The sequence below is a fragment of the Suncus etruscus genome, chromosome 1 (genome assembly GCF_024139225.1).
Source record: "Suncus etruscus isolate mSunEtr1 chromosome 1, mSunEtr1.pri.cur, whole genome shotgun sequence".
Taxonomy (NCBI): Eukaryota; Metazoa; Chordata; class Mammalia; order Eulipotyphla; family Soricidae; genus Suncus; species Suncus etruscus.
In genome coordinates, this window is record NC_064848.1 from 186,768,780 (window position 1) to 186,786,040 (window position 17,261).

General features: G+C 43.9%; 1 protein-coding gene across 2 annotated transcripts in view; it reads left to right on the forward strand.

The window, feature by feature from the left end:
* The window catches only part of CDK12 (cyclin dependent kinase 12), an 81,218-nt gene that overhangs the window by 35,973 nt on the left and 27,984 nt on the right, over positions 1–17,261 (forward strand). For both annotated transcript variants that reach the window (XM_049778901.1, XM_049778910.1), the window contains exon 6: positions 14,061–14,250. In XM_049778901.1, the coding sequence (XP_049634858.1) occupies positions 14,061–14,250 (190 nt within the window). The remainder of the gene's footprint in view (positions 1–14,060; positions 14,251–17,261) is intronic.

Sequence of the window (17,261 nt, forward strand, 5' to 3'; positions counted from 1 at the left end):
GAGCACCACCAGATCTGACTCCAAAACAAATTATAATCTTGTTTATTTATATTTTTAGATAGCATTTTGGGGACTACTTTTATTTTAAGAAAAAAAGAGAAGTGTTTCTCTCCTTTCCCCTCTTCCCTCTCCATTACCCCTCTCCCATCTTCTCCTCTCTCCTCTCTCCCCTCTCTCCTCTCCTCTCCTCTCCTCTCCTCTCCTCTCCTCTCCTCTCCTCTCCTCTCCTCTCCTCTCCTCTCCTCTCCTCTCCTCTCCTCTCCTCTCCTCTCCTCTCCTCTCCTCTCCTCTCCTCTCCTCTCCTCTCCTCTCCTCTCCTCTCCTCTCCTCTCCTCTCCTCTCCTCTCCTCTCCTCTCCTCTCCTCTCCTCTCCTCTCCTCTCCTCTCCTCTCCTCTCCTCTCCTCTCCTCTCCTTTCCCCTCTTCCCTCTCCATTACCCCTCTCCCATCTTCTCCTCTCTCCTCTCTCCCCTCTCTCCTCTCCTCTCCTCTCCTCTCCTCTCCTCTCCTCTCCTCTCCTCTCCTCTCCTCTCCTCTCCTCTCCTCTCCTCTCCTCTCCTCTCCTCTCCTCTCCTCTCCTCTCCTCTCCTCTCCTCTCCTCTCCTCTCCTCTCCTCTCCTCTCCTCTCCTCTCCTCTCCTCTCCTCTCCTCTCCTCTCCTCTCCTCTTCTCTCTCCCCTCTCCTCTCCTCCCTCCTTTCCCCTCTCCCATCCTCTTCCTTCTCCCCTCTCCCATCCTCTTCCTTCTCCCGTCTCCCATCCTCTCCCCTCTCCCCTCTCTCCTCTCCTCTCTCCCCCTCTCCTCTCCTCCCTCCTTTTCCCCTCCCATCCTCTCCCCTCTCCCCTCTCCCCTCTCTTCTCTCCCTTCTCTCCTCTCCTCTCTCCCCTCTCCTCTCCTCCCTCCTTTCCCCTCTCCCATCCTCTCCCCTCTCTCCTCTAAAAAAAAAAAAAAAAGAAGAAAATAACATTTTATGCTGCTACAAATGAACCTAATTCAGCTAAACTTTTTATTTATTTATTTTTTATTGTATTAGGGTCATACCTACAGTCTTGGGAACTACTTTAGGCTTTGTATTCAGGGATCACTCCTGACAGAAATCAGGGGACCATATGGCTATATTTTAACATAGTTTTGCTTTGATAAAGTTTAAAATTTAATGCTGATATTTGTAAAAACAATATTTTTAGGTTATGTAATGATTTGTAACTTCTGTTTCTTTTTTTTTTGGTTTTTGGGCCACACCCGGCGGTGCTCAGGGGTTACTCCTGGCTGTCTGCTCAGAAATAGCTCCTGGCAGGCACGGGGGAGCATATGGGACACTGGGATTCGAACCAACCACCTTTGGTCCTGGATCTGCTGTTTGCAAGGCAAATGCCGCTGTGCTATCTCTCCGGGCCCATTTCTTTCTTTCTTTTTTTTTTTTTTACTAAAATACTACAAAAAAGGGAGACAAGTATATTACAAAAATCCATGGCTGGTACAGTACATAATTGTTAAGACACACTAAATGCTACAATCTTTTAGGTCTGGAGATTATTATAAATATCAACTCAAAAGCTGTATTCATGTCCAGTGTTTAAAGGAGGAAAAACAAAATCCCAAAATATTAAGTCACACTCTTTATTTAAACTTCTGTTTCTTGAAGATAAAACTCTTCATTGTTTCTATGCTTAAGTTTGAAGTGACTTACTTTTGTTTTTGAGATATGTTTAAAGTAGTATTTGACATGTAACATGCTTTTTATTTTATTTTATTTGGGGGGGGGGGCGTTTTGGGCCACATCTGGTGGCACTCAGGGGTTACTTCTGGTTCTGCACTCAGAATCGCTCCTGGCAGGCTTACGGACTAAATGGGATGCTGGGAATCAAACCCAGGTCCTTCCTGGGTTGGCTACGTGCAAGGCAAAATGCCCTACTGCTGTGCTATCACTCCAGCCCTGTAACCTTTTTTTTATTAGAACAAACCTGAGGATGTATAATGTGGCAAGCATGTCAAGATGGTATCTGAAAGTAGTCTGGATTGTTAAGAGAAAATATGATTGAAGTACAGAAGATTAGGATGGTAATAGGGCCAGGGACATAGTCCAATGGGCTGATCACATGGTTTGTATTTAGGAGGTCTAGGGTTGAGTTGATTCCTGGCACTGCTTTCAGGATAATGTGTCCCTGATCACAACTAAGCTTCGTCTAAATCTTCCTCCCCATTCCTGTCCTTCAGTTTGGAAGAAAATAGAAAACATAAGGTGGACTGCTTCACAGAACCTCAAAGGTTAACATAAGGGAGTAGCACCTCAAATTTAGTGAGGAAAATTTTAAAGCACAGAATTCCACTTATGGAACAGTATTTAGATAATGTTATGAAAGATTTGTGTAGAATTAAGAGTACTAGATAGCTTGGTGTATTTGCCTCTCTCTGGACATGAGTAATACACTATTGATAATGAGACGGCTCAAAGAGTGGGAGTAATATTTTACGTGCTCAAGTTCTTTTTTTTTGTTTGTTTGTTTTTGGGTCACACCTAGCAGCGCTCAGGGGTTACTCCTGGCTTTATGCTCAGAAATTGCTCCTGGCAGGCTCGGGGACCATATAGGATGCCGGGATTCAAACCACCATCCCTCTGCATGCAAGGCAAACACCCTGCCTTTATGCTATCTCTCCAGCCCCCAGGCTGGAGTTCTTGATTAGCTCCCTAGCACCTCTGTTCATATGTGGTCCCTTAAGTTATGGTGGGAGTGATTATTGCTGGATATGGCTCAAAATAATAGAAGTGTGTAAATGAATGATTAAAGATGCATTAAAAATGTTGGCTACTTCCAGAGAGGGTTTTTTTTGTTTTGTTTTTGGGTCACACCCAGTGGTGCTGGGGTTACTCCTGGCTCTGCCTCTGTGCACAGAAATTGCTCCTGGCAGGCATAGCAGGACCATATGGGATGCTGGTATTCGAACCACCATCCGTCTTGGATTGGTGCAGTGTACGTGCCCTATTGCTGTGTTATCTCTCTGGCCCTGAGAGAGATTTTTTTTTTACCTTGCCACTTGTACTGTTCAGATGATTTACTGTACTGTTAAAGTTTTTTTAAAATAGAAAAATCTTAACAATCTTTTTTTATTGGTTTGGGTTTTTGGGTCATACCCAGTAGGGCTCAAGGGTTACTCTTGGTTCTACACTCAGAAATTGCTCCTGGCAGGCTCGGGGACCATATGGATGGTCCTTCCGTCCTTCTTCGTGCAAGGGCAAACGCTTTACCTCCATGCTATCTCTCTGGTCCCTTAACAATCTTAAAAGTGGAGTGAAATGCAACAGTTAAGCACAGTGGGTTAAAACATCTTGCCTGTTGCTTCACTTTGATCCCCAGCATTCCATATGGTTCCTCAGACCCTCTCAGGAATAAGCCCTGAGTATCATCACCACATGTGACCCAAATAAAAGAATTAATTAATATTTGGGATGAGTTTCCATTTTAGGAAATAGGAAAATGCAGAAGAGTAATAAAGAGAAAATGGCAGTCACTTCTCTCTCATTTCATCCCAGTATACTTCCACCCATAGAAAACTACTATTATGATCACATTTTGACATTTCTTTTTTGTTTGTTTGTTTGTTTGTTTTTGGGTCACCCGATGACGCTCGGGTTATTCCTTGCTATGTGCTCAGAAACTACTCCTGGCTTGGGAGACCATTTGGGACTCCAGGGGATGAACCGCGGTCCATCCCGGCTTAGCACGCTTCGACCCCCACATTTTGACATTTCTTTGATGTGCTTTAGCATACATATTATATTTCATATAACAGATAAAATTACTTTGAGTACTTTATAATTTGTCCTAAAGAATTGTCTATATCATTAACATTTTTGAATGACTACATAAAGGTAGAAGAATTTAACTTTCCCTGTCCCTGTTGAGAACTTCCTTTCCAGTGTAGGGGTTGGAGAGAAAGTACAATAGGCCCATACACATGGTGTATGCAGAAGGCTTGGCTTGGAGAGCTCTGTCACCTTATCCTGAGCTGAGAGCCAGCAGTAAATAGCTCCTGAGTGTTGCCTGGATTGCAGAAAAATCCCACAGAAACCAACAAAAAATTATAATAGGCATTTCACATCTTTGAGGTGTGTGTGTTGGGTGGGATGTACCCAGTGGTACTCATGGCTTCTGGGATCAGTCATGGTGGGGCTCAGGAACCGTATGTAGTTCTCGGGTCAAAGCTAGGTTGAGTGCATGCAAGACTAAGCCCTATTATCTACTGTTTTTGGCCCTGAACTTAGCTTTTTTTTTTTTTTTTTTTTTTCAAAATCTTTGCATTTGATACCTTTCTTAGTATTATTTTTTAGAAGATAGCTTTATTTGGCAAAGGGATTTTCTTTTATGTTTCTTTTTGCTTTTTTATTTTTTTTTGGGGGGGTGGGGGGTCACACCTTGTGGCGCTCAGGGGTTTACTCTGGCTCTGCACTCAGAAATCGCTCCTGACAGGCTGAGGCTCAGGAACCATATGGGAACCAGGAATCGAACTGGCCCCATGCAAGGCAAACACCCTAATGCTATGCTATTGCTCCGGCCCTTTATTATTTTATTTTATTTTTTAATGGGGAGATGATTTTGGCCCATATCAGTTAAGTGCTTTGGGGAATATAGGAGGTGCTGGGGCTTGAACCCAGATTGGCCACGTGCAAGGCAAGTGCCCTACCTGCTTTACTATTTCTCTATTTCCTTTTATTTTTTGACTAGATCTGGCTATCCTGGGGTCTGTGTTTGAGGGTCACTCCCAGTGGTGTTCAGGAGACTGTGCAGTCAGAAATTGAAACCAGGGCCTCACATATGTAAGGCAAATCCCCCAACACCACATAGTCCTCTAAATACTTCTGGGAGCATTTTTTCTTTTTATTTTGCTATTGGGCCATATGAGGATTTTCAGGGGTTAGGTTACTCCTGACTCTGCACCCCGGAATTATACCTGGTGGTACTTCCGGGACCTTCTGGGCTGTTGGGAACAAAATCTCAGTAGATTGCATGCAAGACATTACACTACCCTACCAGTGTACTATTGCTCTGGTCCCTGCTGGAGAAATTTTTCTTTTCAGTTGTTTTTGTTTTGGGGCTACAGCAAGTAATGTTTCCAGGGAACAATTCCTAAGCACAATTTCTAAGTGTGGCAGTAGCCTCTAAGCTCTGAGCTATAATAATGATTTTTTTTTTTGGCTACACCTGGCAATCTTCAGGGGCTATTCCTGGCTCTACACTCAGGAATTAATTCCTGGTGATGTGCAGTGGACCCTACGGGGTGCCAGGAATCAAACCTAGGTCGTCCGTGCGCAAGGCAAATGCCCTACCCACTCTACACTTCTGCCCTGTAATAACATTTTTTTAAAGCAGATACATTGGGATGGGCCACTCACTGGAGAGAGACACATTGTTTCTTAAAAGCAATCTATAGAGCCAAAGAGATAATACAGTGGGTAGGGTACTTACTTTGCACATGGCTAATCTGAGTTTCATCTCTAGTACCATAATCTGGTCCATGGCACCATCTCAGACATTCCTTTTGCGGGGGAGTTTGGTTTTTGAGTCATATAGGTGATGCTCAGAATCATGCTTATACCCCTGGTGGCTTGGGGATTGGGAGGGATAGGGCCATATGGAATGCCAGGGACCAAATTGGGTTGGCTGCATGCAAGTCAAATGCCCTACCTACTGTACTCTAACCCCATGAATTATCTCTGGGCACAGAGGCAGATGTAAATTTAGAGCACAGTCAGGTTTGGGCCCCAAACAAACACAAATGAAAAAGCAATTTAAAAGTTTTAGGCAAGGGAGCTAACTCAAAGGGGTATGGGGGCGAGATAGGAGGTTCTTTTTCAGTTCTCTGAACTACGTGGTGCAGAGTTTCTTGAGCACCACCAGGAGCATTGTATACCATCACCCCCTCCTCCTTGAATTGGTGATAGGTGGTCCAAAAATAAAATAAAAAAAAAAAGGCAAGGTCAAGAATGTAGTCCAGGGGCCGGAGAGATAGCATGGAGGTAAGGTGTTTGCCTTGCATGTTGAAGGATAGTGGTTCAAATTCGGGCATCCCATATGGTCCCCTGAGCCTGCCAGAAGCGATTTCTGAGTGTAGAGCCAGGAGTAAACCCTGAGCACTGCTGGGTGTGAAACCCCCCCCCCAAAAAAAAAAAAAAGAATGTAGTCCAGTGGTAGACCATTTTCCTTGCATATGTGAGGCCCTGGGTTCAGTTTCTAGCAGTATATAGTCCCTTGAACACCACTGGGAATGATCGTCAAACACAGACCCTCAGTTAGCCCTTTAAGCTCTCTTTTTGTTCTATGCCCCTATTTTTACTGAAATGTAATTAATATACATTATTTTAATTTATATATAATGATTTTGATATTTAGACATTGCATATGTCATCAGAGTAATTTTACTCATCATTTGGTTACTCAGCATTTTTTGGGGGGGCACTTAATATCCATTAGCACTTAATCCTGGCTCTTTGCTCAGGGATCACTTCTGGTGGGATTTGGGGGAACAATATTTAGTGTTTTGGATCTAACCCTGGTCAGATATGTTCAAGGCAAACAAACTCCCTGTTTGTTCTGCTGTCTTAAGGTTATTACTTTGTATGTGAAATTGAATTCAGCTGTCATGTGCAGCGCCCACCCCCCCACCTGCGTTTTTAGTTACACCCAACAATGCTTAGGATATCCACCTGACTTTTTTGTTTTGTTTTTGGGAAACCCCCAGCAGCACTCAGGGGGTTCAAAATCCTAAGGATTTCTGGCAGGCTCTGGGAACCATGTGGGATTCCCAGATGGGCTGCCCAGATAGAACCCAGGTTAGTTGGTCTAATGCAAGGCAAACGTCATAACCTCTATGCTATCTCTCTGGCCCTATCCTCCCAACTTTGTGCTTGGGGATCACTTCAGCAGGGCTTTGGACACCGTATCAAGTGCCAGGAATCAAATTTAGATTAAGTATGCAAGGTAGTAATCCTATCGGCTGTACTGTTGCACTGGCTTTTTAAACATTTAATTTGCCGATGATTGCCACATCCTCAACTTGATTTGTGAGGGAAAAACTCTGGTAGGCATACTTGGCTGTGCTTAGGGCTAGCTACTGGCTTCATGCTTAAGGGTTACTCCTGTCGTTTGGAGTACTAGAAAGTGAACCTAGTTTGGCTGTGTGCAAGGTGAAAACCCGTTACTCTTTGTGCTATTGGCCACTTAATTTTTTTTTTTTTTGGTTTTGGGCCACACCCGGTGACGCTCGGGGTTACTCCTGGCTATGCGCTCAGAAGTCGCTCCTGGCTTGGGGGCCATATGGGACGCCGGGGGGATCGAATCGCGGTCCGTCCTAGGCTAGCGCAGGCAAGGCAGGTACCTTACCTCTAGCGCCACCTCCGGCCCCTGGCCACTTAATTTATTTAAAAAAAATGTGTATGTGTGTGTGTGCATGCCACACCTGGTGATACTCAGTGTGCTCCTGGCTTCTGAGGTCAGGGATCACTCTTGGTGAGGCCAGGAACATACAGGGCACCTGTGATTGTTCTGTGAGTAAGGAAACACTACCTGGTGTAGTATTTCATCCCCATTTTATTTTTTGAGGGGAGTTGTGGGGGGGCCCCACATGGTGATGCCCAGGGCTAATTCCTGACTCTGAAGAGTGAATCACTTGTTATGGGTTTGGGGGACCTGACTCATTAGTGTGCAAGGCAAATGCCTTACCCACTTTACTAATGCTTCAGTTCCTCTTTTAACTATTTGTTAACTGGAATTTAGTACGTCATAATTCCCTTCACTTATTTTGCCCACTCCCACAACCTTCTGATTAGTGCTGATCTGTTTTCTGTCCCTGTAATCTTGGCTTTGTGGATTCTTTCCAATCCCTGTTTAATTTTGGGGTCATACCTAGTAATGCTCAGGGGTTATTCCTGGCTCTGCCCTCAAGAATTATGCCTGGCAGCACTTGGTTGACCATACAAAATGCAGAGAGTTGAACCTGGGTCACATGCATGAAAGTCGTGCCTTAGTTTTTGTACAGTCTTTTTTTTTTTTTTTTTTTTTTTTGCTTTTGGGCCACACCCGGCAGTGCTCAGGGGTTATTCCTGGCTGCTCAGAAATAGCTCCTGGCAGGCACGGGGGACCATATGGGACACCAGGATTCGAACCAACCACCTTTGGTCCTGGATTGGCTGCTTGCAAGGCAAACCCGCTGTGCTATCTCTCCGGGCCCTTTGTACAGTCTTTTTAGCCCACCCATTCGTCATCTTTTTGTGCTGCACTGTTATGCTTGGGGATACTGCTGTTTCTGTGATCAGGACAGATTGGATGGGTATTGGATTAGCAGATGCAGGGCAATATCCTTAATTCTTGTACTATCTCTCTGACCCCTATCATTCATGAACCTCTCAAACCATATTTTTGTTTGTTTTTTGGGCCACATCCTGTGACGTTCAGGGGTTACTTCTGGCTATGCGCTCAGAAATCGCTCCTGGCTTGGGGAACCATATGGGATGCCAGAGGATTGAACTGCGGTCAGTCCTAGGCTAGCACTGGCAAGGCAGACATCTTACTGCTCTGCGCCACTGCTCCGGCCCTCAAACCATTTTATTAATCTGTTCCTAAAAGATATGTTTTAGAGGCCAGAGCAATTGCACAGCAGGTAGGTTGTTTGTGTTGCATGTGGCTATGTTTGATTTGTGTTGATCCCCAGCATCCCATATGGCTCCCCAACCCTGCCAGGAGTGATTTCTGAGCACAGAGCTAGGAATAACCCTTGATTACCACTGGGTGTGACCCAACCCCCCGGCCCCCAAAAAGTTTTATGGAGCTGGAGATAGTACAGTGGACTAAGTGGATAGAGTGATTGCCTTTTATGTAGCTGACTTGGGTAAATGCTTGGCATTACATACAATACCATGAGCTTTGGCAGGAGTAATCTCTGAGCAGAGAGCCAGGAATAAGTTCTGAGCACAGCCGGGGTAGCCCAAAAACAAACAAAACCCAAGTTTTTATTTTTTGGTTTTTGGGCCACACCCAGCGGTGCTCAGGGGTTACTCCTGGCTGTCTGCTCAGAAATAGCTCCTGGCAGGCACGGGGGACCATATGGGACACCGGGATTCGAACCAACCACCTTTGGTCCTGGATTGGCTGTTTGCAAGGCAGACGCCGCTGTGCTATCTCTCCGGGCCCACAAAACCTAAGTTTTATTTAGCCCAGGTAGCCAGTATCACCTTGGGATATAATATAGCTGGGAATAAATATCCTGGTCACATTTTGGAATTCTCCCTGTCTCCAGGTTTATTTGTTTTAATGTAGCCTTTGAACACTACTAATGTGATGCAAAGTCAACAAAAAGAAAAATTGAAAGTGTGTATTGCTTCAGAGAGTTCAAAAAGTCCCTGAGATTTTTCAAAAAATCATCCTTGATTAAGAAATCCTTGCTCTGGGCTTATGGTTATATATCTGGTATAAATTTGACTTCTTGCGGGGCCGAAGAGGTGGCTCTAGAGGTAAAGTGTCTGCCTTGTGAGCGCTAGCATAGGACGGACCTTGGTTCGATCCCCCGGTGTCCCATATGGTCCCCCCAAGCCAGGAGCGATTTCTGAGTGCATAGCCAGGAGTAACCCCTGAGCGTCAAAACAGGTGTGGCCCAAAAGCCAAAAAAAAAAAATTTGACTTCTTGCTTTGCATATATGAAGCTTTGGGTTTAATTCACTTGACACTACAAAAGTAAAACACAAAACAACAACCTTGATTTTATTCTACTTGCAATTGTGAGGCATGTATTTCCTCACTAAGCCTCACCCTGAGTTCCTAGAAACAAAAAATTTTTGTTTTTGGATCACATCTAACAATGCTCAGGGGTTACTCCTGGCTCTGTGTTCAGGGCTCATTCCTGGTGATGTTTGGGGGAACCATATGGGGTGCTGAAGATTGAACCTGAGTCAGCCTTGAGCTGTCCTTCTCATTGGCTTCTGCACTATAATTTCAGACTGAAAAATTATCATGTAACTAGATCTGGTATTTTTTGAAATGGAGGATTGTTTGGGGGCACTGTAGTACTTTAGTAATATTTGGGGGCGCATAGGACCAAAAGGGTTGGCCAGACAATAGGCAAATTTTCTTGTCTCAAAATTGAGGTTTTTTTTTTCTTTCTTTTGTTGTTTTTTTGGTCCACTCCTGGCTCTGTTTGAAGGAATCACTCTGGGTGAGCTTGAAGGATCATATGATGGGGTGTTGGTGATTGAACTCAGGTTGGCCACTTGTAAGGCAAATGCCTACCCAATGTACAATCACTCTAGCCAAGTAGTACTTAACAATATTTGCTTCTCCAGTTGAACATAGATGGATAGTGTAACTTTTCAATTCTTTTCTCTTTTTTTTTCTCTCCTTTTTGTTTGTTCTTCTACATTTGCATGTGACAAGTGTATTTTTTCTTCTACACTTGGTGATACTCAGATTACTTCCTGGTTCTACACTCCTGGCGGTGGTTGGAGGATCATATGGCAAGTTGTGATTAAATGAATAAAATCCTGCAAGGCAGACACTCTACCCACTGTACTATCACTCCTTCACCTCTATCAATTTTTTTTTTTGTTTTTGGGCCACACCTGGTGATGCTCAGGTTACTCCTGGCTGTGTGCTCAGAAATCGCCCCTGGCTCAGGGAACTATATGGGATGCCAGGGATTGAACCCAGGTTTGCCCTGGGTCAACTGCTTGCAAGGCAACTGCATGCCTTACCGCTGTGTATTGCTCTGGCCCAATTTATTTATTTAGTTTTGATGGTAGGGGCCATATCAGACAGTGCTTAGGGCTTAACTCCTGGCTCTGCACTTAGGAATTATTCTGGGTGGTGCTCATGAAACCATTAGGATCCTGGGGATGGAATCAGGATCAGGTGTGCAAAGCAAGCAACTCTGTACTATTCCTTCATCCCTTAGTCTCTCAATTTTAAATACTTTTATTTTTTGATTTTTGGGCCACACCTGGTGACACTCGGGTTACTCCTGGCAATGCACTCAGAAATCGCTCCTGGCTTGGGGGACCATATGGGACACCGAGGGATCCAACCGAGATCCATCCTAAGCTAGCGCACACAAGGCAGACACGTATGGCTTGCACCACCACTCTGGCCCCTCAGTTTTTAAATACTTTGAATTGGGGCCCGAAGAGATAGCATAGCAGTGTTTGCCTTGCAAGCAGCCGACCCAGGACCTAAGGTGGTTGGTTTGAATCCCGGTGTCCCATATGGTCCCCCGTGCCTGCCAGAAGCTATTTCTGAGCAGATAGCCAGGAGTAACTTCTGAGCAGTGCCCGGTGTGGCCCAAAAACAAAAAAACAAAAACAAAAACAAAAATACTTTGAATTGGACTAGTTTATAATAAAAATACTATCCTGTTCTAACATTTATGAGTCCTGGTAACAGAAGTTCAGTCTTCTATACAATAGGCATTTTTGTTTGTTTTTTGTTTTAGGGCCACACTTGGCGATGCTCAGGACTTACTGAGTGCTCTGCATTCAGAAATCACTCCTGGTAGACTTGAAGGGCATATGGGGTGATGAGAATTGAACTTGGGTACATTCCGGGTTGGCCGCATGCAAGGCAAATGCTCTGCTATGCTATCACTTCGGCCCCAAAATAATAGGCATATATATCTATTGTTTGTTTTGGGGCCACACTCAGCTCTGCTCAAGGCTTGTTCCTCTGTGTTAGGACTTCTGTTTTGTTTGTTTTTGTTGTTGTTGTTTTTGGTTTTTGGTCACAACTGGTGATGCTTAGAGGTTACTCACGGCTATGAGCTCAGAAATCACCCCTGGTTTGTGGGACCATATGGAATGCCAGGAATTGAACTGTGGTCTGTCCTAGGTTAGTGCGTGTAAGGCAAACACCGTAATGACACTGCCGCTGCTCCTACCCATGTGGGTTTGTGTGTGTGTGTGTGTGTGTGTGTGTGTGTGTGTGTGTGTGTGTGTGTGTGTGTGTGAGGACTTCTGGTAGGACTTGGGGGACCATATGAAGTGACGAGAATTGAACCCAAATGACTAGTGTATAAAGCAATCACTTTAGCTGTACTGTGTTTCCACCTCTTCATAGCAGTATTAACAAATGTACTCGTTACAAATAAAATTATTTATTTGTATTGCACTACACCCATCATGCTCAGGGGTTACTCCTGGCTCTTCACTCAAGAATTGCTCTTGGGGCCAGAGTGGTAGCACAGCAGGTAGGGTGTTTTTACCTTGCAGGCAGCCAACTAGGATTCAATCCCTGGCATCCTATATGGTCCCCTGAGCCTGCCAGGAGTGATGTCTGAGCACAGAGCTAGAAGTAACCCTGAATATCACTGGGTGTGGCCCAAAAACAAACAAAAAACAAAACTGAAAAAGAGAATTGCTTAGCGCTCAGGGGTCACTCCTGGTTCTACGCTCAGAAATCGCTCCTGGCAGGCTCGGGGGACCATATGGGATGCTGGAATTCGAACTGCCAGTCTTCTGCATTAAAGGGAAATGCCCTGCCTCTATGCCATCTCTCTGGCCCTGAGAATTGCTTTTGATGGTGCTCATGATATTCTGGGGAATTGAACCTTGGTCATTCACACACAAAGCCATCACTTTACAAGCTGTATTGTTGGGGACTGGAGAGATAGCATGGAGGTAAAGCATTTACCTTGCATGCAGAAGGACAGTGGTTCGAATCCCGGCATCCCATCTGGTCCCCCGAGCCTGCTAGGAGTAACCCCCCTGAGTGATGTCGGTGTGACCCAAAAACCAAAAACCAAAACAAAACATTTGTTTTGATAACTCACAAAATTTCATTTATGGCAGCCGATTGTGTAGTGGATTTGGCACAAGATCTTTATTTTGCTAAATGATTCAGATTTTAAGTGACTTTGTAGCATAGTTTGATTTTCCTCAGGAAGATATGAGAACTGTAAACTAGAAGTTAGAAGATGAAAGATGAATTCAATTATTAGTTCTGTTGCTTATTTTCTAAAAAGAGCAAATTATTAAATTATTCCTGGGTTTTAGATTTTGGCCTCTTGTTTTGATTTTGACTTTTTTTGTTTTTGTTCCTTTGGACTATACACCCAGTGGGATTTAGGGCTTATTCCTACCTCTGTGTTTAGGAGGTAATTCCTGATAGAAATTAGATTATATGAGGTGCTGGGGATCAGTTCATAATCAAAGCAAGCAGTTGCTATAAAAATATTATATTTTGGGCCTGGAGAGATAACATGGAGGTAAGGCATTTGCCTTGCATGCAGAAGGACGGTGGTTCGAATCCCGGCATCCTATATGGTCCCCCCGAACCTGCCAGGAGCAATTTCTGAGCGTAGAGCGAGGAGTAAGCCCTGAGCACAGCTGGGTGTGACCCAAAAACCAAATAAATAAATAAATAAAAATAAAAATAAATTATATTCTGGGGACTGGAGCAAGGGCACAAGCAGTAAGGCATCTGCCTTGTGTGCGATAGCTTAGAACTGACCGTGGTTCAATTCCCCGGAGTCCCCTATTGTCCAGCAAGCCAGGAGCGATTTCTGAGCATATAGCCAGGAGGAGTAACTGGTCACCGGGTGTGGCCCAAAAACAACAACAACAACAATAAGAAAACAAAACAAAACAAAACAAAAGAAAGCCACCACTGGGCCTGGAGAGATAGCATGGAGATAGGGTGTTTGCCTTGCATGTAGGACAGTGGTTCGAATTACGGCATCCCATGCGGTCCCCCGTACATGCCAGGAGCGATTCTGAGCATTGCCGGGTGTGACCCAGAAGCAAACTATATTCTCCAGAGTTTTAGGTTGTGATGTCTATTTCAAAGAACTTTATAGACAATGATAAAACATTTAAAATACTGTCATTTAAGGGACCAGAGAAATAGCATGGAGGTAGGCTATTTGCGTTGCATGCAGAAGGAAGGAGGTTTGAATCCTGGCATCCCATATGGTCCCAAGCTTGCTTGCCAGGAGCAATCCCAGAGCGCTGCTGGGTGTGACTCAAAAACCAAAAAAAAAAAAGTCGTTTAAGCATTCTTTTTCTCTTTATTGTTTTTTCATCTTCTAGGTGCCTTTTATCTTGTATTTGAATATATGGATCATGACTTAATGGGACTGCTAGAATCTGGTTTGGTGCACTTTTCTGAGGACCATATTAAGTCATTCATGAAACAGCTAATGGAAGGACTAGATTACTGTCACAAAAAGAATTTCCTGCATCGGGATATTAAATGTTCTAACATTTTGCTGAACAACAGGTAAAGTAGTGACCAAATGAGGTTAAATGTTTTCTCTCTCAATGTATGATTTGAAGCAGGATTGTGGATTTGAACCCAAAGTCAGTGGGATGACAAGCAAGCACTTACACCTCTTCTGTTCTGTGTCTGAATCACATTCTGGGTTTAATTTTGTTTTTTTTGGTAGTTCTAGGAATTGAATGCAGGTCTTTCACCTGCAACACAAGTGTCACCCATTGAAGATGGCTTCTGGCAGGACTGGAGTGATAATACTGTAGATATAGTATTGGCCAATTCAGGCTTAATTCCCAGTATCCACACGGTCCTTTCACCACAAGTAATTGTTGAATGCAGAACCAGAAGTAACCCCTGATCATTATTAGTGTGATCCAGAAAGATAAAAAAAGAACCGAAAAACTTCTGGGGCCAGAATGATATATCACTAGTGGGTAGGTCATTTATCTTGCATTTGGCTGACCCAGGTTTCATCCCCATATTCCATCCCAAGCATTTCCAGTAATATTTCTTGAGCGCAGAGCCAGGAGCAAACCCTGAGCATTACCTGATGTGACCCAAAAAATAAAGAAAAAGGCCTCTTTTGGGTGGGGTGGGGTGGGGTTGGGCTGTGTATGTGAGTGTTGTTGGATCTTTCAAGCAGTCTTTGGATGAGGCATGCAGTGCTGAGGATTGAACTCAAAGCCTCCTCATGCAAGGTATGTGTTCTGGCCTTTAGAGTTATCTCCCTATGCCCTGTTATGATATCTTTTTATTTAATTTTAATTTTATTTTACTCCTGGCTCTGCACTCAGAAATCACTCCTGGCAGGCTTGGGGGACCAAATGGAACGCCAGGTTTCGAACCTGGGTCTGTCCTGTGTTGGCCACATGCAAGGCAAACAGCTTACCGCTATGCTATCACTCCAGTCCCCTTGTTATGATAGCTAATAGAGACAATGTGGTCACAAAATTAACAGTATAGATTGTGGAGTTACCAAGCACAAGGGGGATATTAGTGGTGGAACATAAGAGACTAGTTAGATAAAGGGAAAAAATAAGGAAACATCACAAATGAAAAAGAAACAGCTTTTAGGAGTTGGCATAAACACTAGTCTGAGCACATGTGGAAGGCTTGGTTTGATCCCCAACATGTTATAAGTATCAGGGGCTCAATCCTGAGCGCCATAGTACAAAACCAAAGATAGATGGGCTAGAGTGGTAATACGGTGGGTAGGGTGTTTGCCTTACATGTACCTGATCTGGGTTGGATTTCCAGCATCTCTTATGGTTCCCTGCACCTGCCAAGAGCAATTCCTGAGTGTAGAGCGGGCATAGTTCAAATACAATATCAATGTAGGATTAAAGTAGGTCTGTAACAATTAATTGCATGGTACTAGTAAGTAAATCTTTGATTTTTAAATTTTTATTTATTTGTTTTTAGGATGCAGAGGTTCCAGCAAATCTAATTAAAGGAAAAGAAAATTGAGCAGACGTTAAATAACGATTCAGGAGAGAGGGGTTGGGATTATAGCTGAGTGGTAGATTGTTTACATGTATTAGCACTTACTTATAGGTGAGAGCATGGATTCAATTCCAGATACTATAAAAATAAAGATAGTTATTGGAGGGCCAAAGAGATAGCATAGAGGTAAGGCATTTGCCTTGCATGCAAAAGGTCGGTGGTTTGAATCCCGGCATCCCATAAGGTCCCCTGAGCATGCCAGGAGCGATTTCTTAGCATAGAGCCAGGAGTAACACTTGAGCACTGCCAGGTGTGACCCAAAAACCAAAAAAAAAAAAAAAAAAAAAAAAAAAGGAATTGGAGTAATAGTAGAGCTTATAACCCACTTGCCTTAAACTTTTCTCTCTTTCTCTCTAATCCTAAAACACACTTACTTTTTTTTTTTTTTAATCCCAATGCTTAGGGATTACTCTTGTGTTTGCACTTAGAAATCACTCCTGCATGGCTCAGGGGGGCATCTGGGGTGCCAAGGATCAAATCTGGCTCATCTGCATACAAGGCAAGTGCACTGTCATATTACCACTCCAGCCCCAGATTTGATTATCTTTGAACAAAAGGAAAACGGGAAGGAAGATTATATGTGTTATGAGTTATAGGAAAAAGGATGTTAAGGAACTCCTATCTGATAATCTCTCTTTTTTCCATTTTTTGCTGTTTTTGTTTTGTTTCTAGGCCAAACACGGGAAGCTCTAGGGTTACTCTTGGCTCTGTACTTAGAAATTACTTCTGGTGGGTGCTTGGGGGACTATGGTATGCTGGGGATCAAATCTGGGTTGGTTGTGTGCAAGGCAAAACCCCAACGCTTTGTACTATCACTACAATTCTATGACTTCTTGTTATTTTTTTCTTTTTCGGCCACACCTGGTGATGCTCAAGGGGTACTCCTGGCTATGCGCTCAGAAATCACTCCTAGCTTGGGGGATTGAACTGCGATCTATCTTAGATTAGCACATGCAAGGCCCTACCGCTTGTGCCACCACTCAGGGCCCCAATTCTATGACTTTTTTTGGGGGGAGGGGTCATACCCGTTGGCACTCAGGGGTTACTCTTGGCTCTGCACTAAGAAATTGCTCCTGGCAGGCACGGGGGACCATATGGGAAGATGGGATTCGAACCATAGTCTGTCCTGGATCAGCTGCGTGCAAGGCAAATGCCCTACTGCTTTGCTATCTCTCCGGCTCCTATGACTTCTTTTTTTAATAAAGAATGGTTCATTTTGTTTGTTTTGGGGCCACATTCAGTGATGCTCAGAGGTTAGTTCTGGCAGTGCTTGGAGGACCATATGGGATACTGGGGACTGAATCTGGGTCAACTACATGAAAAATGTTCTACCTGCTATACTATCACTCAAATGCTCAAAGGCACTTTGGGAGAACAGGAAATATCCTAGGTGTGCTTATAGTTTTAGATCTAGCCTAATTTTCTGTAACTGTGTAGCTATAATTATTTTTGGGCCTCCCTGGTAGTTCTTGGAGAATCTCGGGCTACTCTCCAGAATCCCTCTGGGCAGCATG